Source organism: Fukomys damarensis, unplaced genomic scaffold (assembly GCF_012274545.1).
Source record: "Fukomys damarensis isolate Sample0158 unplaced genomic scaffold, DMR_v1.0_HiC HiC_scaffold_23, whole genome shotgun sequence".
NCBI classification, from domain to species: Eukaryota; Metazoa; Chordata; class Mammalia; order Rodentia; family Bathyergidae; genus Fukomys; species Fukomys damarensis.
The window spans coordinates 57726311-57751406 of record NW_022900935.1 but is presented as its reverse complement, the minus strand read 5'-3'; the positions used below and the strand labels follow the sequence as shown (position 1 = coordinate 57751406).

The 25096-nt window shown below is 53.4% G+C and overlaps 1 protein-coding gene across 1 annotated transcript in view; it reads left to right on the top strand.

The window, feature by feature from the left end:
- Sdk2 (sidekick cell adhesion molecule 2) overlaps positions 1 to 25096 on the top strand; it is a 251233-nt gene that overhangs the window by 95949 nt on the left and 130188 nt on the right. The window contains exon 2 of the mRNA XM_010630709.2: positions 22789 to 22948. Coding sequence (XP_010629011.1) covers positions 22789 to 22948 — 160 coding nt within the window. The remainder of the gene's footprint in view (positions 1 to 22788; positions 22949 to 25096) is intronic.

Below are 25096 nucleotides of genomic sequence, written 5' to 3'. Positions count from 1 at the left end.
ATGAATTTCAGCACCAGCTAATTAGTCTCTAATTAGCAAGTGGAGTGTAAACAATCACAACAGATGGGGGAGAAAAAGCATTAGCAATAATGACCCTTCTTTGGGGGCAGAGTCTCAAAGAGAGGCACTTCCTTGGTGGAGCTGGAGGGCAGCTGGAGGAATAGCTGAGATTAGGCAGGAAAGCGCTGGCTGATGCCCAGGTGGGCTCCTCGGTTACCCCAGGGGAGCGAGGGACCAGTCCCCTTCAGGTTAGTGTCCCTGACACATCTGTACTGGGTGTGGGCCAAGCGGCAGCCCAGAGCACCTTGGCAAGTGAGTTTTACAGGTGGAGAGGAGCCCCCTGTGGATGTGACAGTGGCAGTGGGATGATCTGGAGTCAAGCCAGTGTGTCCCCCTGGAGGGTCCCTGAGCCTGTCCCAGATTTTAGGTATCCCAGACTGTTCGCCCTCCTGCTGGAGACACAAACCTGTGTCACTTGCCATCACCCAGGGATTAGACAGACTGCCAGGGGTGTGCTCGCCTGTGTGGGAGGTATTGTCCCTCTGGGCTTGGCAACCTCCCCTTGAACCCAGCCAAGTGACAATGCCAGTTGGCCCTGGGGCCCTGAGCGTGCCCTGGCTCCCAGCCTGCCAGTGTCCTTGGCTGCAGCTCCTGGGATGCTGAGAAACTCGGTTGGGATGTGGTGTCAGGCACATCCCATCAACGTGTACCGAGCGAAGGGGACACCAGCAAGAGGACTCCCCTGGGCTTTGCATGGCAGAGCGCTGCTCTGCCTGTGTCCTGCAGGACCTGAGGCTTCCTTGGAGGACTGGAGGACAGGCTGGGGGAAGGCATGAGCAGACAAGCCTGCAGGGAGATGGCTGGCCAGGAGGACCAGAGATGAAAGAGGAGAGCAGGCCCTCTGGTGTTCACACTTGTCCTAAATCAATGCCTTTATTAAATGCTGGTCAGGGCAAAGGGTCATGAGAGAGTCACTCTCCGTCCCCTCTCCCTGGGGACGCTGTGACCGAAGAGAACGTGTCTAACTGCCCTCTCTGACCAGGCTGTCCATTTGGTCTAAGATTGCAGCCGTAGTGACATGAACCTTCTTTCTTCTCTGAAAAATGAAAAAGCCAAGCCTCAGGCCCCATCTCTGATGGGACAAGAGAGATACCCCCGCCCCGTTTCCTTGGAAAAATTGCCCCTTTGCAGCTGCCTTTACGGGCCTAATTAACAGGCTTGTTTGTCTCATCAGCCTGGCAGTCGGAGTTGGTGGGAAGGGCAATTTCATTGTCTGGCAACGTGATCACAGCGCTGGCAACTTGTTAGCTAAATTGGTCGCATCCGCTCTGGTTCCTGGAGGAAGCACGGGTCCCTCCGAAGAACGATGCTCTCAGCTGCCTTAGTCCCTGCCACCTGGTAAGGTTGGCAACTTCCCTCTTCCTTCGGGAAAAGTGATTGGGTTTCACTCTAGGGCTAGGTGGAGTGTGTTTGTCACTCGGCAAACATACAGTGAGGGCCCACTGTGTGGCAGGTGCCAGGCAGGGCCATGGGTAATATAGACAGTGCTTATGTCTAAACCAGGCTTGCTCAGCCGCGGCGCTGTGGACATCTGTGCCAAGTTGTTCTTTTGTTGTGGGGCCGTCCTGTGCATTACAGGATGTTTAATAGCATCCTTGGCCTCTGCCTGAGAAATGCTAATAACATATTCCTATCCTGAGTTGTGACAATCAAAAATACCTCTAGATATTGCCAGGGTCCTCCCAGAAGAATCAGGAAAAGGTACAAAGAAGAGGGAAATGCACAAAGAAATCATTATAATGGGACATGATGGAGGTGACTGTGCACGGTGGAGATAAACAGCCACCATGGGGCTGGAATGGCAGTGTCCAGCGGAGATTGATGCATCTGGTAAGGTAGGAGCAAAAGTCAAGGGTAAGGCCATGTTGTTGAGTTCTGCTGTTTAACCAGGATGTCTAGAATATCCACCATGTGTCTGTTTCACTGCAAAAGAGCTTTGGATTCCTTATTAGATAGGCGTCTTTTCTCTTCTGTGCCATTGGGTGCCCTGAAGGAACTTGAGCAGGAAACACATAGTTAGAAATTCCTTCTATGAAGTAAATTGAGCCAGTGATGGCTGGCCGGAGGTCCATAAGGGCCTGGCAAATGGAAACCAGATTGGAGGTAAAGGGGATGGGGTGGGCCACCTTGCTAGTAAGATACTTAGGAGGCAAATCTGGCAGGATTCACTTATTAGTTCAAAAACATATTTGATGACTGCCAACCATGGACTGGATGCCATATCAAGTTTTAAGGCTGGACTTGACATCACACACAGCTTATGGCCTGGTTAGAAAATGGATGATAGAGGGGGGATAGGAAAGAGAAGGAAGCGAAAAAGTCACTGCTGCTTTTTTTTTTAATTAATTTTTTATTTGAATGACTGAACGAACAGTGCCACTCACTGTATTAGGGAACTGAGGGGACTCCGCAGGTTTGCAGAGATCTGAGTTCAGCTTTGGATATTTTCAACGTTTGAGCATGGAGCTCATCAAAATACAGTTTACTTATTCGAGCAAAAAAATTAGAGTTAAAACTCTGGGAGATACGAGCATGTGCACAGTAGGTAAAACCAGAAAAATAGATGTTCTCTTCAAGGGAAAATGCTGGGAGGGAGAAGGGTCAGAACAGAAAGCTGGAAACCCCAACATTTCAGAGCCTGAGGTAGAAGGAGAGCAAAGCAGGAAAGGAAGAGGGGAGAAGGAGAGCACCGGGAAAGTCCCATCTAGTGGTGTCCTTCTTGTTGGCAGAGTCCCAAGCTGGCATAGGGCATCCCATGGCAAGAGATGGAGGGCATGTGTGTGTATGGATCTTCTGGTCTCATGCCTTCCTGTCCAGCCACCAGGATTCAACCATGAAGCCCTCTCCCCACATTAATGGCCTTATCCAATCCCAGTCACCTCCCAAGGTTCCAACACCACTGGGTTGATTTTCCACCCTCTTTATACCTCAACATGGGGATTAAACTCTAGCATGATTTTCAGGGGGACAAACTATATTCGGACCATAGTGTAGTGCCATGACACTTGCTAAGGCCATATGGGGGAAAAGTCATAGCAAACCTGGGAGCAAGTCTCTGAGCCACACACAGCAGACATATGGCGGTGCTATCTGATACCACCACTGCCATCTAACCAACAGCAAGGCCCCACCCATGCTCAAGCTCTGCCCAGCTTACAGCCCCTACTTCTATTCATAGGGCTGCTGGCATTCCATGGATCCTAGGGAGAAGAATGTGACAGATGCACACAGCAGATGAAACAAGAGGGTTAGAAATTTGCTCCTCTTCCCTCTTCAAGGCTTGGTGCACCTGGACAGGAGGATGGGGAAGCCCAGTTATGTTCCTCTGCCCTACGTCCTTGTAGAACTTCACTTGGCCCCACTGGGCATATGGGAATGGATCCACCATTAAGGAGGCATCTCTTCCACCATTGTATTACCAGCTGTTCTTGTTTCCTGCTGCTGCTGTAACAGATTGCCACAAACTGTGTGGCTTAACAAACAGAAATATGTGGTCTTACATCTGTACAGCACAGAAGTGGAGAATCAAAGTGTCAATCAAGTTGGCTCCTTTGGGAGTTGCTAAAGGAAAAATCATCTTCTGCTTTTCACATGGCTTCTAGCCTGGTGTTCTCTGACCCGTGTGCATAGTCCAGCCTCTGCCTTTCTCCATATAATCTTCTCTCTGTGTATCTGTGACCTTTCATGGCCTTCTTGCAAGGACACCAGTCATGGGGTTTAAGGCTCATCTTAGCCTGTTATAACTTTGTCTTAACTAATTACACCTGTCGGGACCTCATTTCCAAATCAAGTCCCGCTCTGAGGTTCCAGGTAGACATGAGTTTGGGAGAGCGCTGTGCAACCCATACCCTGACATAACTCAGTTCTGATCTATTCTAAGCCTCCCTATGCCAGCTTTCTTGCCTGTCCTGTCTGCCTCCCTTCCCACTCTCCATGCTGATGCTGCCAACCTCATTTTCAAATGGGAGAATCAAGGCACAAAGAGGCCCAGTTGGTTGCCCAAAGTCTCCCAGATCAGCATGGCGGAGGCAGGCCCAAGTGAAATCCCTCTGCCTGCAGCCTGCTCTTCCTTCCCCTACATCCTTGTGACTCATGGCAGGGATCCCTAGTGCCTCCTCAGAAATGCTTCTTGCTACAAGCTAAACCACCTCCCTGTTCACCAGAACCATCTCACTTCTGGACAGGAAAATATTTCCCCTGAATGACTGAAAAGAAAGCTAAGTCCCCAGAAGGAAGTGCTTGCAGAAGGCCCAGATGATCAAAATGATATAAGAGGATTTGAGCAAGAGAGCAGAGATGGGAAAAGATAGAGCCCCAGGAGAGTCACCAAAAGGAGCTGTGGAAGGAGCACAAAGAAGGCAGAGGTGCAGGACAAGGCTGCTTTCCTGGGTCTTCCTACCCCTATCAGTGCTGTGGTGCAACAGGCAGTGGATGTATTGATTGGTCCGTCAGTTATCCATGACTAAGGATGGCCAGGAGGACTCTGCTCACCCGTCTTCTCACCGAGAAATAAAGCTCCGACCTTTGGGGAAATAAAGGCAGCACGAGCAATTGACCACAGAGAGATGGATCACTGTGCTGGAGGGCAGCCCTGTGGTATCAGAATCAGCAGGGGCCAGAGAGTGATGGAGGGATGGGCAAAACACGAGGCTAGCAGCCCTCCCTGCTTGCCTGGGGTGGGGCTTGGCAAGGTGGCAACGTGTCCTTGGGACAAGTGAGAACCAAAGACTTGACCAGACCCAAGTTGTGCATCCTCCTTTGCTGCTCCCTGCCCATGAGGGGAGTGGTTTTGTTCCACCACACTCCAACGGTGATGTGCTGCTCCCTCAGTGCAGGCCAAAAAGGAACAGGGCCAAGCTACCCTCCCAAACTGAGCTCAGGAAAACCTTTCCTCCTCAGCAGTTCACTATCTCAGGTATTTATTGTGATAGTGGTACTAAGTGACAAACCCCCACCCTCAGGCAACCTCCACCCTCCGCTCTAACAGTAAAGCCTCTCAATTCTTCCTCTGAAGCAGCATGTAGCCCCCACCACCACCACCGATGTTTTGTGCCACATCACTGCCACTACAGGGTCCAACAAAACCACCAGCTCTGTCCTCAGCATCATCTTCCTCTCCACAAGGAAATATTTTCCCCAAAGGATTGAAAAGAAAGCCAAGCTTTGAAAACGAGTATTTCCCCCAGGAGGTCATCTCTGCCGGAGCTCCCCATAGACTCTTGGCATCCCCTCTTAACCTTCTTCTGCCCCACTATCCTGCCCTTCCGGACTGCGAGGGGAGGGAGTTAAGACAACCGCCAATCTGGGAACGTCACCTCAGAGGCTTTCACCATCCTTAGGGTAGAGCCCTGACACTGGACACAACTCACTAAGAAGGCTGACACAGGGCTCCTGCCTCCTCCCCTGTTCCGTCTCCCTCTCTTCTTCTCTTCTCTACTGGGGCCCCAGCTACAAGGACTACCTTCCAGCTCTGACCAGGGAGCTGTTCTTCCCAATCTGGTCTGCACACTGAGCTCCTGCTCTTTGCCTGGCTATAGTCCTGGCCAGTGTCTGCTTGCGTTGTGTGTCCCCACTGTCCTCTCACACACAATTGTTCTTGCAGTCTCCTGTACCTATGTGTTCCGGTAGACACCGAGCTCCATGAGCTCAAAGACTGTATTCTCCCACCCATGCCGTCAGTTTAATCAACAAGCAGATGACTCGTGCAGCAGCCCCTCCTTTGTGGTGCTTCCCTGACTGCCCCACCGATCCTAGGTAGCACCACATGCTCGCTGTGCCCATCTCCCTGTTCTGGATCCACCGCATGAATCCTATCTCTGCGGCCAGCCGGCCATGGCCTCTACCTCTGTGTTCCCGCAGTCCCGCCCACAGTTGGTGAGCTCTGAGCACCAGAGGACCAGCAGGAGAGCCACGACACTGAGACTCCAGGGTTTTCATTCTGTCCTCACCAAAGGTCGCTCAAGACTGCCCCTGCCTCTTCATCTTCTCCCTGAACAAGATGATTCTCCTTGGGGACAGGGATCTCAGGAGGCTGGGGACCTGGGCTCACTGCCACCTAAATGAGCCCTCCGCGTACACATCTCAAGATCTCTGTGATCTCCCCGCCATCCCGAAGGTGCCCTCCAAGCCTCTTAGCACAGTTTATAAGCCTTCTATCCACCATCCATTCATTCAGAACCCAGAAACTGCTAGAAGATACACCTGCGTTTTCTCCCAGGAAGCAGCTGCAATTCCTCCTCTCATCCTCTGCTCCAATGGGGAACTGAGCTGGAGGAAATAACCAGTTTCCCAGGGTCGTGCCAGGCTTAAATCCACTTCCCCTTACCCAGACTCCCCTCACAGCTGCTGTGCCAGCCTCATCTCTTCACCCTGGAACTCCTCCCTCCTGCACCCTCTCACACGCACCCTGTTCCTGCAGGACACTGCTTAGGGACACCTTCCCTCATGGCCTTTGCTGTCCAGCAAACTGCCCCGCAGTAGTCCTCAGGCGTCGAGAGCTGTCCAGCTGTCGAGTGGCTCCGCCGTCTCCCCATGTGCTGGGAGCTGCTGAGGACTGAGGCGTCCTCTTTGCTCATCATGAGATCACCTGGTGCACAGTCGGCGCCCAGACAGCCCTTGCTGAGTGAGTGCTGTGGGCTGGAAGTGAGTGAATAGTGAAGGGCAGGCTTTGCGTTCTGGTTGGGGGCTGGGGTGGGTGTCAAGGGCCCTGGAAATCTAGCGGCAAGGCAAGGAGCTGGGGGCGTTGGGGGGCTAGAAGAGGCAGTGAAAGCAGAGCGAGAACAAATCGCAGGACGGGGAGGGAGCTCCTGCAGAGGGGCTCCCCGTGATGTGGAGGGAAGAGAAGGTGAAGGAGGGGCGGCGGTACAGTTGAGGACAGCCACCAGTGTGCCACTTTCCCCTCCTCTCTGTGAGGCCCTATGCGTTCGTTCTCCTGCCCCATCCTGCCTTCTCATTCATCCTGTTGACAGTCTCACTTGGGGCTTTTTTGGACCACATGCTTTATCCCTTGTCACCAGGCAAACAGCCCCATTATATTAATTTATTGTCCTTTCCGGTAACTTGTAGCCTTCCTGTAAACTCTCCCTTTCCTACGCTGGGGTTGTCTACTGCCAAACCACAGCCCACAGCCTACCCTCTTGCCTCAGGGGCTGTGGTCTTGCTGGATGGGGGGCAGAGGTCTGTGGGGTCCTGCTGGCTTGGTTCCTGGGGCTACCTCTCCCGTGTCTGTTCCCGTGGAGCTTACAGTGCTGGTGACAAGACCCCGCTGCTCCTGGCTTTTCACCTAAGCGCCATCTGTGACTTACCACTGAGTGCCTGGGGAGGGCTGGTGGGGCTGAGTTGGTTGTGACCTGAGGGGACTGAGGCCCAGAGAAGGAGCCTGGCTGCCAGTCACACACTCAGGGGACACAGGTCTCTTGATGGCCATCACAGCACCAGTCACAAGAGGCAGTTGACAGTTTGGCCCCTGGCCTTTCCTGGGGTCATGCCCTTAAAAACCACATGGGAACCACTGGAGGAAGTGGAACCCTCATCCAGGGACTCAGATTTCCATGTGGTGGTAGACAGAGCGCCTGTAAGTGGCTTTGTTGCTTTGTTCCTTGTGGAAGGAGCATGAGCTTCAGAGACAGAGAGGGCTGCGTGTCCATCCCAGAGCCCACACTGGCCATCTGTGCGACCTGGGCTCTATCACTGCTTGTCTCTGAGAATCAGAGACGCCATTCTCATCTGTACAATGGAACAGTTGTACAGTCAAAAGCCGCTGAGCTCTCTCAACTAGGGACAGAGGCCCTGGCAAGATGGGACTATGACTGACAGCCTCGTCTCCAGCCCAGCCAGAGCAGACAGTAAGTGTGTGACCCACGTCACTCTCTCTGACAGAGCGAGGGAGAGCACAAGGAATGCCCCGTTCACTTCCTGAGCCTACATGCAGTGTGTCCACCCAAACCCCACCGGGGACAGGCAGGACTTGGATGCTGGCAAGGAGGAAGCAGACAGCGCACAGGAAACTGTGTGCAGGTGAGCAGGGAGTGGAAGGCCTGCTTCTCTCCTTCCCAGAAAGGCTCACCTTCCAGGGAACAGGTTGGCAATGGCCTCTGATGCAGGGCCGTCCCTCACACAGGTGCCTCCTGCCAACACGCCCATCCCGCCGCTGTGGGCTCCCTGCCACAAAGCATGCGTCAGTCCCTATTAGCTGAGCACAGGCAAAGTGACCAGCGAGAATGGGAAGGGATGGGTGAGGCGAGGGTTAGGAATCATCTCCAGGCCCCAGAAAACAGAAGAGGATTCATTTCCTTTATTCATTCCTTCACTCGTTATTTATGAGTTCCTACTTTGTGCCAGAAACCAGAACAGTGACTGAGATACCAAATAGACCCAGATGTGGCCTCAGAGTCTGGGGGTATGCAGTTTAGGAGCTTTATGGGGTTGCACTGTGATCGTGAACACATGAGGACCCACAGAGGGCATCACTTGGGTGTTAGGGAGTAGGTTAGTTTCCCAGGGCTGCCCTAAGTCCATCCTGCAGACTGGGTAATAAAAACTTCTTGTCTCCCAGCTCTGGAGGCCAGTAAGCCAAAATCTGAAGTGTCAGCAGGGCCAGGGCCCTTCTGAAGTCTGCAGGGGAGGATCTCCTTGGCTCTCCTGGTCTCTGATGCTCTGCATGGGCTGTGGCTGCATCTCGCCAGTGTCTGTGTCCATTGTCATGTGGCCGCCTCCTCCCTGTAGTTTTCTCTGTCAGTCTTACTGGATTAGTCCCTCACCCTAATGACCTCTTCTTAACTTGATTACGTCGGCAAAGACTCTGCTTCCAAATAAAAGCACAGTCACAGGTCCCTGGGGTTAGTTTGATATATCTTTTTGAAGGACACAGTTTCCCCCAGCAAGGGTTATAGGGTCCATGACAGGCATCAGAAGACCCAGCATCCACCAAGGAGGGCAGCGGGGTCCCTGCGGGGAAGAAACTATCTGCCTTCAGACCACTGCAATGGTCAGGCTCTCGTGACCGCTTTGTAGGTGAGAAAAATAAGACCAAGAGCTGTCAAGTGAGGTGGGATGACATGCTTTTGGAATATCTGGGCTCAAATCCTCCTCTCCGCTCCCCTGCCTTGGTTTCTCCATCTGCTAGCCAGAGTCGCTGGGCTAGATGAGTTCCACAAAAGCCTCCCTCTGGGGAAACTCAGAGGCTGTGGCAGCCCAGAGCACTCCGGAACTGGGACCCAGCCTGGCCTCCAGCCCAGGGCTCCTAGATGTCCAGCTCAGCCGCTGCTTCCTCCCTCACCCCACCTGCAGGACGGGCAGGGACCGAAGGCAGAACCTGGAACCCCAATTCCGTGTGAGCCACCGCACCGCATGCACAGTCTCCTGCTAAAGCTGGCCTGCTGTCCCGCTGGTGTGACTTTCTTGTGCCTCTTTCATTTTCCCCCCTATGGGCTGCTGTGCCCAGGCTCCTCCAAAGAGGGCTTGGGTCCCTCTGTTAAAGCGGAGAACACAGCATTGAGTGAGGGGAGGAAGAGGAGCTGCTGCATGGAGAGGGGCCAGCCGACCACCCCGGCTATGTGATCATCAGGCTCGACGGCAAGGTCCAGGCACCACTGCCTTCCCCTGAATCGCCAGGTCTGGCCTCCTTTAACATGGAGCCCACGGGCTTTGCGTTTTCAAAGCAACAAAGCCCAGCCAAGAGGCGAGACTGAGAGCTTCAGCTGGCTTCAGGGACGGGGTGATGAATGCAGTCTCCTGGAGCAGGGGTCCTGCCGCTGGTCCTCTGTCCCCCCACTTCCAGGCCCCCTTCCGCAGATTCCTTCTGCTTCCCCAAGCAGGCAGACTGGGACACCTGCCACCAGGGCACAGAGCATTTGGGACAACCCCTCCTCTCACCCTCTGAGCTCTGCTGGGGCACAGCCCTCCTCTCCTTCCTGGGGCTCCTGTTCCCAGAGTTGCATGCTCTGATTTGGCCTCTGATGCTGGGCTTTTGAAAGGACAAGAAAACTAACTCAATCTGTACCCACAGCTCCACCAAGCCCCTTCCCGTTATGCTGGCCTCGGTGCCCCATTCTGGAACACGGGACCTTTTGGTAGCTCCCAGCTGTTTTGTGTAGCCTGAATAAGAGAATGCTCCTGAAATACGAAGCAGGATCCATAGAATCCTTGCATGCAAAGCCCCAGGCGAGGCCTGGTGAGCCTGGCTCCTTATTCTGCTCTGTGGTATTGCATCCTAACACAACCCAGCCAGAGAGGATCCCCAGGTCAGGAGACTGGCTCAGAAAACGTAGGTGCTAGCCGGATCTGCTGGCACACACCTGTCATCCCTGGACTCTGGGAGGCTGAAGCGAGAGATCACAGGTTCCAGCTCAGCCTGGGTGACTTAGCAATTAAGGAATACCCTGTTTCAAAATGAAATAAAATTAAAAGGGCTGGGTATGTTGCCCTGGGTTCAATCGCCAGTACAGGGGAGGTAAGGAGGAGGGAAGGGAAAAGAAAATTTAGGTGCCGACACAGAGTAGGACAGACATTACTACTGCCATGACTCAAACGCAGTCTGTCCCCTACACACTCATTCCACTTGGGCCATGGCTGGGGTTAGGGCTTCTATAGGAACTGGTACAGCTTTCAGCCTTGTCCCATGGGCCTGCTGGGAAGCCCAGCCACCTCCACGATGCTGAGAGGAGACAAGCACCTGGGCATGTGGCAGACAGGGAGGGATGGGAAGCCTGAGCCCTGGGACTTCTTGGGACAGGAAGCTGCCTCCCTTGTAAGGACTGGGCAAGGCTGCTCCTGCACTCGTTCTTGTCTTCAGTTGAGCTGAGATGAGGCACAGTTCAGTGGGACTTAATACATGCACAGTAATGCACAGCTCTGACATTTCCACTCCTCCCAGAAGGAAACTGTACCGTTAAGCATCTACTCCCCTTTTCCCTTCTCCAAGCCCCTGGCAACCACCAGTCTGAGCACAGACTTCCGGCTGTGGGTATCTCATACAAATACGTCATACAGTCTGCGGCCTTCTTTTCACTTTGGTGGCAGGAAATGGGAAAAGCTGCAACAGGAGCCCCTGCATGGTCTTCCCAAGCCCCAACTCCGGGAGCAAGTCCGGGCCTGCTGGGGGAGGGGCCTGCCTGTCTCCCCTAGGCTCCTTCCATGTGGCACTCTGTGCCATGTTCTGGGCACCAGCTGCCCTAGGCTTTGGGCTGTCTGTGTGGCAGCCCATGGGACGCTTCCAAGAGTTACCAGGCCCAGGGGTCTCATTGCTGCTGGGCCCCCACATCTTCCTTCAGAGGGGGAAATGGGGATCCTTGTGGAGACGAAGGAACACTACTGATCAGAGGCCGGGAGGCCGGGAACTTCTTTCTCAACAAGAGGAGAGAGAAAGGCTTGTGGTCCCAGGACCTGGTCCAGCTGGGGCAAGAGGCTACCAGGCCTGGAGGCTTTCTGCAATCACAAGCACCAGGAAAAGAGGCAAGTGAATTGTTCGGCTAGGACTGGCTTGGGGCCAGTGTCCTGTGGGTGCATGAAGCCTGCTGCCCCCCAGCTTGGGAACAGCCCCCAGGCCAGTGACCCCAGCACGCAAGGCTGGTGAGTAGGCTCTGTGAGTGGCCAGGGAGCGGCTGCATGTGTGCAGGCGTGTGCGGGCCTCCGTGTGTAATCCAGCTTGTAAATTGCTCTGGGACCGTAGCTGAGAAAAGGGCCATAGAGCCACGTGGTGGTATTATTTATGATAAAGCTCAGAGGTGCCTGCCAGGGACTGGAACGGGCTGAGCGCTGCGTGCAGGATGGACGGCAAATTGAACTCCAATTTTCTGCTCCGCAGTCTTTGTTACACGCCACAAAGCGCCGGTACAGCAGGGTCACCAGCCTGATGGATGTGCGCTCTTCCTCCGTGGATTGCATCTTTCAGCCCCTGCATAGAGACAGAGTCTCAAGCTTTGTTCTCCTTCCTCCTGGGCCCAGCGCGGGCTCCTCTCCTGGGATCCAAACCGCTTCTGACCCGAGGGGAGATCAGAGGCCTCGCATGCAGCCTGTCGCTGGCTCCCGTGTGACCTGCCCCTCTCTGTTCTGAGCTTCAGATGAGAGAAATAAAGGAACAGTGATCATAATGCCTGCCAAGGTGTCTGGGAGGAGAGTAAGTGAGGAGCACCAGGCCATCAGCAAAGGCCCCTCTCACATCCCTGCCCCTGGGGCTGGGCCGCCTGACCTGACACCAGAAGAGAGGCAGTGAGGAGATGCCCTGGATTGGGGAGCTTAGCCGCCTTCAGAGAGCAGTAAAGCCACTAAAGATGCCTGCATCTCGGCTCAGCTCCCTTCTGTCCAAATTTAGCAACCAAAGCTGGGGTTAAATCCATCACCTCCCCTAGCGTTGGTCTTCCCCTCATTTCTGTACCCTGTTGAGTGCTGGCCCTTCTCCCCAAGTGGACAAGAGCACAAGCATACTAACCAGATTCTGGGACTGCTGCCACTCCTGTGGCTCAGCCTTCTGTGTCCTGTATCTGGTGGCACCATTGTCAGCCAAGGGGGTGGACTTTGGAGACCCCCCTAGTCTAGGGTTTATCAAAAGCACCCATGCCTCATTGAGTCCCTTTTCAGGGCTCCTCCAGGCCTGTGGGAGGCCCATGTCTCTATCCCTAGATGGAGGGCAGCAGGCTTAGGAGATGTGCCGTGGAGTGGTACACACTCTGGTACACAGAGCTCACCTTCAAGGGCAGCACTTAGAAGAGTAACGGGGCCAGAGGAGGGCGGTGACAAGTCCCCACAGAGACTCCAGACCCAGTCAGGCAGCTGCCCCGCAAAACTAGCCTTCATCGATTTCTGGGACAGCTGTAAGAATTGTTCCACACGTTTCCCTGGCTTGGGGTCAACCGAGGGGGAGACCATTGTGGTCCATGCAGCACAGTCAGGCTTCTTCAGAGGAATTTCAGGAGTTAATGAAAATGTTATTATCACTGTTTTTATAGCTCAAATGAATCTGAATACACTAACGTGATAATAGCACCGTTAGGCAAAACATTCTAATCGATGGTATAAGTTTAATCTCTGAACCCTCCGACTGCGGTGTGAGAAAGGGCTCCCTTCTCCCGTTAATTGCAAAATAAACCCATTGGAAATGAGAACCATCTTTCTTCCACGCAAAACTGGGCTGCCCTGGCATTACTCACCCGTGGGTCCAGATGGGAGGCCCTGGCTATGAGGCAGGTTTGCATAGGTGACACCAAGCAGAGATGAGGAATGCCAGTGACTTCCTGTTCCTTGGCTCTTTCTCTGCACGGGGCATTAGTCCAAGCCCTGGCCCTCTCACCAGGCCAGTGAGGTAGGCACAGCTGTCATCCCATTTTTCAGGAGAAGAGACCGAGGCGCAGCAGTGTAAGATGCCCAGGCAGTACCTGGATTTGAGCCTGAGCTGTCCCATCAGGTCCCAATAGGGACATCACGCATGCAGCTTCTGGGTCTTACAATGGCAGAGCTGGACGGGAACTCAGAGAGCCCAGGGCCAGCCAGTCCCCAAGGGGAAGGACTGGCCAAGTTCTGCAGCAGGTCAGTGATCCACTCTCCTTCATGGAGCTGGACCATTCTGAATGAAGTCAAGCACCTGTCAGGGCACCCCAGGCCATCTTCCTGTCAAGAGATGCATTAGCATGGGAGTTGCCACTCATGCAGCTGTGGTGTGGACCTTGTATCTCTGTAAGACAGCCTCCGAAGACTGGGGGCCACAGGGGAGGGCACCAGGAGAAGCATCACAGAGGACACGGCATCTGAAATGTAGGAGATGCCAGGCAGGGACTGCAGTGGATCCAACATCTATGTTTTCCCAGCAAAGAAGGAAAGAAAGGGCTCCCAGAAAAAGAGAATATCATGAGCAAAGGCCCGGGGACATGGTGGTGTGGTGCATCCGGAGAAGGACTTGTACTATTCCAGGATTCTCTTTCTCCATCATGCTGTATTCCATGGAATGAGGGACATAAATTTCCACGAGCCATTGTATGCGTTTTGTAGGTCCACCATGACAAATACCGCGAGCTGGGTGGCTTGAAACTCTCTGTTACAGTTCTGGAAGCCAGGAGTTTGAGATCAAGGTGACGGCATAGCCACGCTCCATCTGAAGCCTAGCAGGGAGTCTCCCCAGCGTCTGCTGACTCCCAGCAGTTCCTGGTGCTCCCTGTCTTCACCGCACTCCGGTCTCCTCTGTCTTCACATGGCCTCCCTGTCCCTGTGTTTGTTCCCTCTCCCCTTGGGGAGGCCCACACCCTAATCCAGGGCCCCGCGCTGCCCCAGAACCACTTCACTGGTCACCTCTGCAGCAACCTCGTGTCCAAACAAGGTCACATTCTAAGGTTCCAGGAAGGATGTGAGTGGGGATGGGGGCGGTCACTATTCCACCCCGCGTAGGCGTCAACTAGTCTTGCTCTGGGGACAACTTCACGAATAACCCATGCCTTTCCTAACTTTATTGGCAACTTTATAAACATCACCATGTCGCCAGGCCTTGTCATTCACTCACCACACTCTTTTTCTGAGCAATTCCTTTGTCCAGGCTCCTAGTGCTGGGGTGTAGACAGACAGGAGCCCCAGCCCTGCCCCTCTGGCACCCACGTGAGTCAGTCTCTGTAACTTCTTGGCTGAAGGTGGCATGGGCCAAGCCCGAGGAAGGCAGGCTGGTGAGGCACACCCCTCCCTCCCCAGCCTGACCCTCACTCACAATTCCCCAGAGCTATATGGAGGCTCCGTTGCACTGGCTGCCCTGGTGGCCAGGCCCCCCTAATCAGATTAGATGTGTATTCAAACAAATTGATGATCCGTTCCATTAGATGCTTTTTGAACACGCTTTTCTGAACAAGAAATTCACTCAGCAGCAGCTGCGGAGGCCATGGCGTAATTGATTGTTGCACCATCCCCGGGGCCCCCCCGAGTCAGAAGGTGCTGGCTCCTGAAGGTCACCAGCGAGGATTAGATTAAGGAGGATGCGGGCCTTCTTTCCTGGCTAATGACTCACTTGGCATGCAGGCAGCACTGGGCCAAGCTGGGCCAGGCATCTGCTAGGAGGCAGGGGAGGCAGGGGAGGGGCATGAATTAGCATCTTATTTGTGGGGACACAATGCGAAGAAAGGAAGAGGGGGCCCTGGCTGGTTGTATACAGGAGCAGGCAGCTATGCCAGGTACCAGGGTGAGAAGTAGGGGGACAGTGGAGAACCCTGGGTCCCCTGTAGAAAATACATTCATGAACACTGTTGCATGCCCCCCCCCGAACATTCTGCTGGAGGGCAGGAGCCAACAGACCCCTGGCAGCCTCCTTCTGGGCCTACAGACCCCTGCCCAGGAAGCCCAAGGCTTAGTCCCACCCTCCACTGAGATTTAGGTGGCAGAGGGAATTATGGAGCTCTGTCATTATCGGGCAAACCTAAAAAGATGTGTGCAGGGCCGGGGATTTAACTCAGTGGTTCCACTGCCTGCCTCACAAGCACAAAAGTCCTGAGTTATCCCTGGGCACAAAAAAAAAAAAAAAAAAAAAAAAAAAAAAAAAAAAAAATTCAAAAAAAAAAAAAAAAAAAAAAAAAAAAAAAAAAAGAATATATCTTCATGAAAGATGTGTGCGAACCTCCAGTCCTGAGCCTCTGCTGGAGGCCTTTCAAGCCCTCTGAACAGGATCTGGTTCCTGAGCCAGCTCAGAGCAGCCTACAGGGGTTGAACTTGACAGTGGAGGAGAGGTGGGGCATTCAGGAGACTCTAAATTCTGCAAAGGGATGGCTCTGAGCAGCAGAAAGTGGGTGGCGGATCAGAACAGCCCCTACCTGACGCCTCCGAGTTGGATCAGCCCCAGAGGGTTATATGATGTGGCACAGGGCATCCTTGAGATGCTGAGCACTGTGGCCCCAGCTTTACACAGGTGAGGGTGGGGAAGGGTTTCCATCTGTCTCACTGATGAGACACACAGATGAGGCTCAGCAGGTGAATTTGCTCTGTGTCAGACTTTGCTTAGCATAGAACTAGGACTAAATTCAGTTTGTCTTCTTCCCCTTGGACCTAAAAGCCAGACCCGTGGAAGGGGTGGTTCTTGGGATATAAGCTGGGAGGGCAGATCAGTCTCTTGTTCTAAGAAGCCCCAAGCCTCCGGCCAGTGCCTGCGCTGGTACCACCTGACCTCCTTCATCCCCAGACCCTTCTGTCTGCACCTTACCAGCCCATCCCCCTGCACCCCACCTCGTCTTTCCTGCACCATCCTGCTCCACTGCACTTCCCACCAAGTCATCCCCACTCGGGCTACCTGGTCACCCTCACCTGGGATCTGGTGCTGGGCCATGACATTGGGAGCTGGAGTAGAAATACCACCTGATTTCTGCATTGGCTTCAAAATCATGGCCAGAGAGAGGCCACCTGTCACCCTGTGTGCCCCACCCATGATGCTGTAGCTGCAGAGGGGAATATGAAAGGTCAGACAGCTGTGGAAGAAGTCCTGCTGTGTCTGCGACAGAAAAATCCGGACCTCTGGATCCATGGAACCCGCATTACATCTGCGCATCTCCATAAAATGGAGAGCGTAACAGTCCCTGCCTTGAGAAGGTCTGTGACCCCTAACAAATGATGGACATAAAGTGCCACATAGATAGAAAGCCTCATCGGTACAGTGGGGTAAAGGCAACAGGAGTAGAAGTTGGAGCGGCAGTGGGACTTGGTGAGAAGGGCTGGCCCAGCACCTGCTCCCTTGGCCCATGGTCAGCCAGGTCTCGGGTGTGCAGGCTCCCAAGCCAGGTAGCCCTTAGGAGACCAGGGAGATCAATCCAGGTCAGCGACGGTGATGCCAAGACCAGAAGATGACAGAAAAGTTTGCAGATCTAGAAATCCCAGCCTCCCGCCCATTCCCACGCATTCCAGCGATGCTCAGTTGGTTAGCTGAGCTGTTTGTTATTAGAAGCCTGGGAGGAGCCCCTGGAAAGGGAGATGGGAGGTCTCAGAGCTGGGAAAGGTGCCCCTTGGAGCTCGCACTGGGGGGCAGATGGATGTCCTTCCACCAGTCAGGTGGCTGGCACAGGCCTCTGCCCCAGCTTCCTCCCCCACTGGCCAGCATTCCCAGCACCTCCATGGGAGGTGCAGTTCCCAGGGCTGTCTGGGAAGGCCAATTCCCTAGAGGGTGAGATGGAGGCACCCTGGCCACTCTGGAGAAAGATGACATTATTTTTCAGGGGGCTGGAGGAAGAGAAAAAGTCTGAGTGGAGATTGGCTTCTGTATGAGCCTATTTAGCCCAGAGTCTCAGGATGACAATGGCAGCATTTAGTGGGGCCCCTGACCTCTTGCAGGAAATGAGAAGGAAGCCCTTGCCCACCTCCAGAGTTGGCTCTTCCTTCAAGGGGGCTCAACCTCTGGCGGTCAAGGATTCCCCCCTCTGCAAGTCATGTGACAACCCTGAATCACACACAGAGGACCTATCCTGTCCCCAGTCCCTGTGGCGCTACCCCAGACTGCATACCCTGCATCCGCAGGTACACGAATACACTCAAATACATGCCTTATTGTCAACAAGTAACTCATACCTGCGGGCTGTGATATAAAAGTGACACAAAGGTATAGAAGCAAATTTCCCTTCCCACTCAAGTGCCCAGTTACCCTGCTCCTCCAAGAATATCTTTTCCTAGAAAAGGCCTGTATGTGTGCCCGCCAATGGATTTTATACCAGAAAAGAAAGCCTTCTACGCAAGTGGGAGCCGATTCTGTTCCCTGTACTTGTGGCTCAAGTGTAGTTCTCAGAGATTTTTCTGATGCCGTCTGTTACAGAAGAGTTCTATTGTTGGGGATACATTTGTTTCCCTAACCAGTGCTCTCTTGACTCACAATCAAGGTAGTCTCCAAACTTCTGCTGTCACATCCACCCGACTCGGAGATGTTGACATTTCCTACGTGCATCTATGGGAGGCAAATGGCTTGAGGGGCTGCAGGACCAGGTGGTGGGTGCATTTGGGGCTTTGGTGGGCCTGCCAAATTGCCCTCCCTAGATGATCTACCAGGCTGCCCTCCCAGAGGCAGTGTGCCAGCGTGCCTGTCTCTGCAGACAGCCAGCCTCAGTGTCTTAGTATCTCAGTACATCTTGGCTGAAGGGAGAGGCAAGAAAATGTTATCTTCCCAAGCTTTCGTTTGCCTGCCTCTTATCACGAGCCTGAGCATCTCTGCACGTATTCCACGACATCTGCGAGTCTCCTCTCTGAACTCTTCATATCCTCTGCCCATTTTCCTGTTGGTTTGTTCATCTTTTCCTTATTGATTGGTGGAAACACTTTCCTATCAGGAAAATTAGCTCTTTGCCCATGATAAGAGTGGCAGATATCTTCCCCCAGGTTGTCATTTGTCGCTTCTTTTTGTTTATGAGTCGTCTTCTACCTATGCAGAATTTTCTCATCATTGAAGGCATCAATCTGTCTCCCAACCGTCTGGAGCTCATGTAGTCCTTAGAAAGTACTTGGCGGGTGCTCTACTTTGCCAGGATAATATATTTTTAAATTTCTGTGATTTTTTTTCTAGTTCTTTTAGAATTTCATTTTCATGTTTAAAACATTGATCCCGCTAGCATTTATTTTGAGGTAAAAGTGTGAGGAAAAGATTCAACTTTATTTTTTTTCCCAAATGGTTTCCTGGCTGTTCCAAAACCATTTGTTGAATAATTGAACTTTTCCCCTACTGACATGAAATTCCACTTTCATCGTGTATTAAAAATCCCCATATCTATTCAGGTCTGTTTCTGACCTCCTGGATGGTACCATAGCTGGTATATTCATAAAGATCACACTATTTTAATTATTACAGCTTTACAATGCATTTCCATGTCAGGTGCTAGCCTCCCATCTTAACCATTCATTTACAAAATTATCTTGGTTATTCTTTTGTGGTGTAGTCTCTTATGTAAACTTTTTAATCACTTTGAGTAGTTAAAAAAATCTGTGTTGGTTTTCAAAATAAGGAGAAGTTTAAGAGAATGCTATCTTTCTATATTGATAGTTTTTGCCCACAGTTCTCCTATATCCACAGTTCTCTCCTTCCCACTGAGAGGGTAGGGTGGCTGTCATGGTCAGCCTTCTGTATCGGGGGAGAAAGACCTGACACACGATTTAAGGAGAAAAGGTTTACTTTGGCTTACGGTTCTGAGGCTTCTGCCTATGGTCAGCTGGCTTCGAGGCAGAAACATCAGGGTGGAAAGGCCTGGTAGAAGAAAACTGCTCACTTCATAGTGACCAGGAAGGAGAGAAAGAAGGGACAGCGCCAGAGAGAGAGAAAGGAAGGGGCTGGGGACAATGATGTACCCTTGCAGGTTATGCCCCCGTGACCTACTACTCCCTCCAACAGGCCCCTCCCAACACCATGTTTATCTGTGAAGTCACCGATGAACTAATCCACTGATGAGGTCGGTGCTCCCCATGATCCACTTACCTTGCAGAAACCATGAGCTCAAACCATGAGCCTCTTGGGGCCATTTTTACTCCAGACAATAACAGTGGCCAGCAGGGCTGGTGTGCACAGTTGCACATGTGTGTACTGAACCATCCTAGGACAAAGGCGGAGCGGAGATGCCAGCCCCAGCTAACAGAGTATGATCTCTCCTGAGCAATCTGCCCGGCTGCATTTGTGAATGATACAATAGTAGCTACCCCTTCTTTAGGAGGTGCCGGATTCTGTTCTGAGCCCTTCATTAATTTGTGTAGTCTTCAGAGCGGAGAGAGCCCGGCTTTACAGCTAAGGAAATGGGCGCAAAAGTTAAGTAACATTCCCACCACCTGTGATTTGTACCATCTTGTACATTTGCAACACAGATACCCACAGGTGACAGTCACAGATACACATGGACGTGTTGACACGCGTGTGCGCACACACTGTTATTCCCACACGACGTACTTTTGCCCTCATACATCGCACAACCCAATCCTTCATATAATCCCTGTATTCAGAGAGCAGGGGGCGTTGCAGGAGGGGGTGATCTCCCTTCAGGGGACTGGGGAGAGGAGCCTCAGTCACTTTTGTGCTGCCTTGGGAGGGGGAGGGAAGGGGGAGCACCCAGCCAGGGGCCTGGTACCCAGCAGGTGCCCAGGCGAGGTCTCCCTCCCCTCCCCTGCCTTCCCGGAGTCATTAACTCCAGCAGACTAGGAAGCAGCCCCTCCAAGAACAAGTCATTCTTCCCCTCAGCCCACCTCCCAGGCTGGGGATGAACGGGGAAGGATCAGGGAGCAAACTGCAGGTGAGCGGGTTCACAGAGATGAGGGTTCCAAACAGAGTATGTGTGAGTGTGCGCGCGCGTGTGAGTGTGTGTCTGTGGGTGTGAGTGTGTGCAAACACGCACACCCTCCCCCTCTGGCGGTTGTGGCTCTGAGTCAGCCTTACAGGGAAGGCAGGGATTTAATCTCTCAGGGGGCTGGGAATGTTATTGTTTTAAAACAAACGAGGGATGACAGCCTTGAACAGAGGGTTTTTAAGAACAGGATTCAAAGGGCTCTTGAAAGCTGCTGGGGAATATGAATGCGCCTTTGAAGTGAGAATGTGCCCATTTGTTACGCTGAGAGCAGAGCTGGCTGCCTTGAGGGCGGAGAGTCGGTCGCTTTCCTTGGCAAATGGGTCCTGCAGCCTCCAGAACCAGGCCAAGGGGGCACCAGGACCTAGAGTCGCAGAACCAGCGGGCGGGGTCACTCATCCAAATCCACGCTCTAAATGAGGTCCTTTCCAACTGTTTTTAAGGCCCGTCTTTTCACGCGACAGTTGTTCAGAGCAGTGGAGAGATGTGCGTGAGCAGTCAGTGAGAAATGTGCAGCTCAGCTGACATCAGCCACACGCAGTCGCTGAGGGGGGCGGGCAAGAGGCCTGGGCCTGCCCGTCCTCACTGAGCCACCCCTCAGGCCTGGAGTTGGCAAAAGGTGTGGGCTTTCGAGGAAGAGCCTCAAAGTGTCGCAAGTTATGCACGCATATGATTGAGCCCTTGGGGTGTGAGGTTTGGGGTGCTCTGGCCCAGGGCCAGTTGCCTGTGCCCCAAGAGCACAGTGGGATTTTTTTTGTAAATCCATGCTTGAGTCCAGATGAGACCTGGAAACAAAGGCTGAACGTGATCATGGATGTTAAGCCAAGGATGGAAGACAGGGTACAGGGCTCCTGGGCTCAGCCTAGGGACAAGAGAGCCCCACTTCTTCCACCCCAAGTCACCCCTGATGTCACATGCCCCTTCTTCCACTTCCTCTGATTCCCTTTCTTAGTCCAAAAGAAAAATGTCAGGTGGGTTTCCACCCTCTGGGCTTACGGGGATGTAACCATCATCAGAGCGTGGCTGGGGCATCGACCAGTGCGGAAGCTGGTGGGGGGAGTAGCTCTCTCAGCCACGGACACCCACGGGTTAGTCTCTGAGACAAAATGACTGTTTGCAGAACATTCACCCCCGGGCACACCCAGGGTCAGCATTTCAGTCCTTAATCTCATTCAGTCCATACTGCAGCTGTTTCTCCTCCCGCTCCACTGATGGAGAGATTGGGATTTGATAGAGCAAATGTTTTTCCCACCAGCACCAACACACACACACACACACACACACACCCACACACACACAAACCCCCCCCCACACATCAGCATTTCAGTCCTTAATCTCATTCAGTCCATACTGCAGCTGTTTCTCCTCCCGCTCCACTGATGGAGAGATTGGGATTTGATAGAGCAAATGTTTTTCCCACCAGCACCAACACACACACACACACACACACACACACACACACACACACACACCCTCAGGCTTCACCATGCCGTCTCTAAAATGTGAGTTATCATCCCTTGAGTCCGGGGTTGCCATGGGGATTAAATGGATATATGTTAGAGCCCCTAGATCCACCAGGACTCAGCCAGTGTTGCAGTCTTTGTTGACATCCTCACCCAATGCTGGCTCTTGACCCCCAGCCTTCCCCGGAGAAGGCAGTGTCTCAGCGTAGAGCTTGGACTTCTTCTTCTTCCTCCACCTCCTCCTCCTTCCTTTATCCCCCTCATCTACTTCCACCTCTGCCTTCTTTCCTCCCAGACAGCGGGGCAGAAGGTTCCTCTTCCATCTGACGCTGTTAGCCAGAGCAGTCCCTCGAAGTCCAGGACCCAGCGTGTGTTGTCCGTGTTGAGGGGCCCTGGGGTCTCACGATTGGCGGCCTGAGCCAGGTCAGAAGGTTCAGAGTACCGTGCAGAGAGGTGTAGCCACCACGTGGCCCCCTGGCTCCAGCTCGAGCAGCAGTGCTTCTCCCCGGGCAGCTGTCCTGGAGTGGATGGGGAGGTTGAGGCAGCCTAGCTAGGGCCCTCGATGGCAGAAGCAAGCAGCCCAGTGGTGGGAGGGCCACAGATCGGACTCTGCCCTCGATGCCTCTGAGGACTTCCCCAGCCTTGGGGAGCAGGACAAGGGCCCTCCACACATGCAGCTGTGTGAACCCACTGCTCTGTTCTGGTGACATTTATATTCCCTCCCGCTGAGGCGCAGTCGGCACCCTCCTGCTTCCGGCATCCTACCAGGGAGGGAGAAACCCACAAGCAGCTGGTATGGAATGGGCAGTGCTCATGAGGGAAGAGAGACAGAGGCCGCAGAGTGTGCAGTGGGGCAGAGACGGCGAGCCTGGTGTGTCTGTGGTTGAGGGAGGCAGGGGCCTGGGTGGCGGGTGAGAAGGACTCTGCTGAAGACCAAGCCATTTGGGTGCTAAATGGGCCAGTGCATGTAGCTGCACAGGTGCTAACTGGTGGCTTTGCATCCTTGTTTCCTATAGATGATGTGTCCCCATACTTCAAGACGGAGCCCGTGCGGACGCAGGTGCACCTGGAAGGGAACCGCCTGGTGCTCACATGCATGGCTGAGGGCAGTTGGCCGCTGGAGTTCAAGTGGCTCCAGAACAACCGGGAGCTGACCAAGTTCTCCCTGGAGTACAGGCAAGTTGACTCGCCTCCCTGTCCTGATGGGGACCATCAGGGTGTGTGCTTGGCCACAGGCTCCCGATCCAGTGCTCCTGGGCAGCAGGGGTAACATGGCCCGCCCTGCTAGTGCCAGCAGAGGGTGGCTGTCTGGTGGGCCAGGAGGCTCCCCATACCATGATGGACAGGGGTGGGGGCTCACTACCAGCAGCTATGGCTGTGGCCACACCTTTTCCCTCATTTACTCCTCCCTGCTATCTCCAGGGGGCTCTGTGAGAGGGGCTGGGTACCACAGAGGGGTGGGGCACACAGCAGCCTAGGGCTAAGTAGAGGAGGGGCCGCCTCCTGGAGGGAGGACTCAAGTGGGGCATGGAGAGGCCCACCCAGGGTTTATCACTCCTTATTTGTACACGGGCTCCTGAGCACTGGGTTTAATTAGTCCTTCCTTGCCCAGGGCATGGCCCAGTGGGGAGAAAGATGAGGCGTGGAAGCAGGGTCTTGGCAAGGGCAGGATTGCTGCCAGCAATGTGAGCCAAGCAGCTACTCCTCAGCCTTGCCTGGCCACCAGCCTCCTCCTGGCCCTGTGCTCACTCCCTCCTACTCTTATCCTCCCATCTCTGCCTTTTTTATTGGCTCCCAACCCTGTGTGTGGTGATTAATCCCCAGGCCTGATGTGCATAATCGGTTTTGTTGAGGAAACAAGATTGTCTTGCCCTGAGGATGTTGATACAAATCTGCCACTGAGGGACAAGGGACAGGAATGCAAATGAGAGGAAGGGTTTAATTGCTTGAGGACCTGCCCTTCCCAGACAACTATCCTTTCCTTTCGCAGGGAGGCCAGATTTTGAGGTGAGCAGAGCCCCCAGGTCCCTTCTGCCTTAACCCTAAGCTGGGTCAGCTCGTGTAGTGTGGTCTCATTGGCCAAGGAGGAACGGAAGAGGCCAGGGCAGGAGGAGGAGGAGCATCTTCCCGCCTGCATGGAGATACCTGGACTAGAAAACAACAGGTCCTCCATATTGGCTGCCCTGGACCTTAGTCTCCTGTGAGAAAACCAAAGAGGGGCCTCCCAGAGCAGGCCCTGGGAGAATCTTCACTTAAGCCTCCAGAGCTGCTCCTGACCACTGCCTGGCATCCCTATGTCCGATGACAGGCCCTGAAGAGCCCCTGCATCCTCTTGGGTGGGGGACATGCTTTAATGGGGCACCAAGAGCTGGCAGATGGCCTAACATGAGGATAAGTGGGGCTGGAGCCTCCCAGCCTGCCCTTGACTTGCGGCGGGAAGCTGGAGCAGGACCCAGGGGAAGAAGCATCTGCTCCATGTCTGGTTCACAGCTGACCACATGGTGCCCTGCCCTGCCAGAGCATGAGGGTAGGCCCTACACAGAAGTAGAATCCAGCTTAGTTCAAGGATTGGTCTTGCTCACCAAGAGGCCACGTTTGAAAACAGTGGAAGTGGTCAGGATCCAGCTGTTGAGAGTGGCAGTGATAATAATAATAATCATCACTATTAGTGAAAGAACCTGTAAGATCAGCATTATGATGTGTGCTTTCTGCTTAGGACATTGAGTCCTACCAACTACCCTGTGAAGGGGTGCAGTCTTTTCCCCATTTTACAAATGAGCAAATGAAACTTAAGTTCAAGAATTCACCCAGGTCAACTGTTGAGCTGACTCCAGAGCTGGATTGCTCCTCCATCCACCACTCTGCCTCTCATGGAGGAAAGAGTGCTGCCATCGCTCCTTTCCTGTGTATCCTGAGCAATCTTTCTGCTAACCGTGCTTTGCAGATTCTAGATAACAAAGCAGTGGGGAGCATGCAGATATTCCATTTTATAGCTGTGTTGGGTGGAAGTCATTCAAGGGAAGTAAGTGAACCTCCACTCAGGAAGCTCATCCTTTGCCTCCTCGCCACAGGAACGTTGGCCGCGATGCATGGTGGCCATCGCGTGCCCAAATGTGGGCTGGGCAGGATACTCCTCTAATCAAATACTTAGGGCTGAAGCCCTCAGTGTGGCCTCAGAACTCTTTGTTCTTGCTCCTGATGGCATCTTCTTACCTCCTGTCACTCCCATATGGGGTAGCACATGCCCAACAAGCACCCAATTTGACCCTTTTCAGAACTTTCTCTCCTGCAGGGCTCAGCCCAAATGCCTTCTTGAATCTCTCT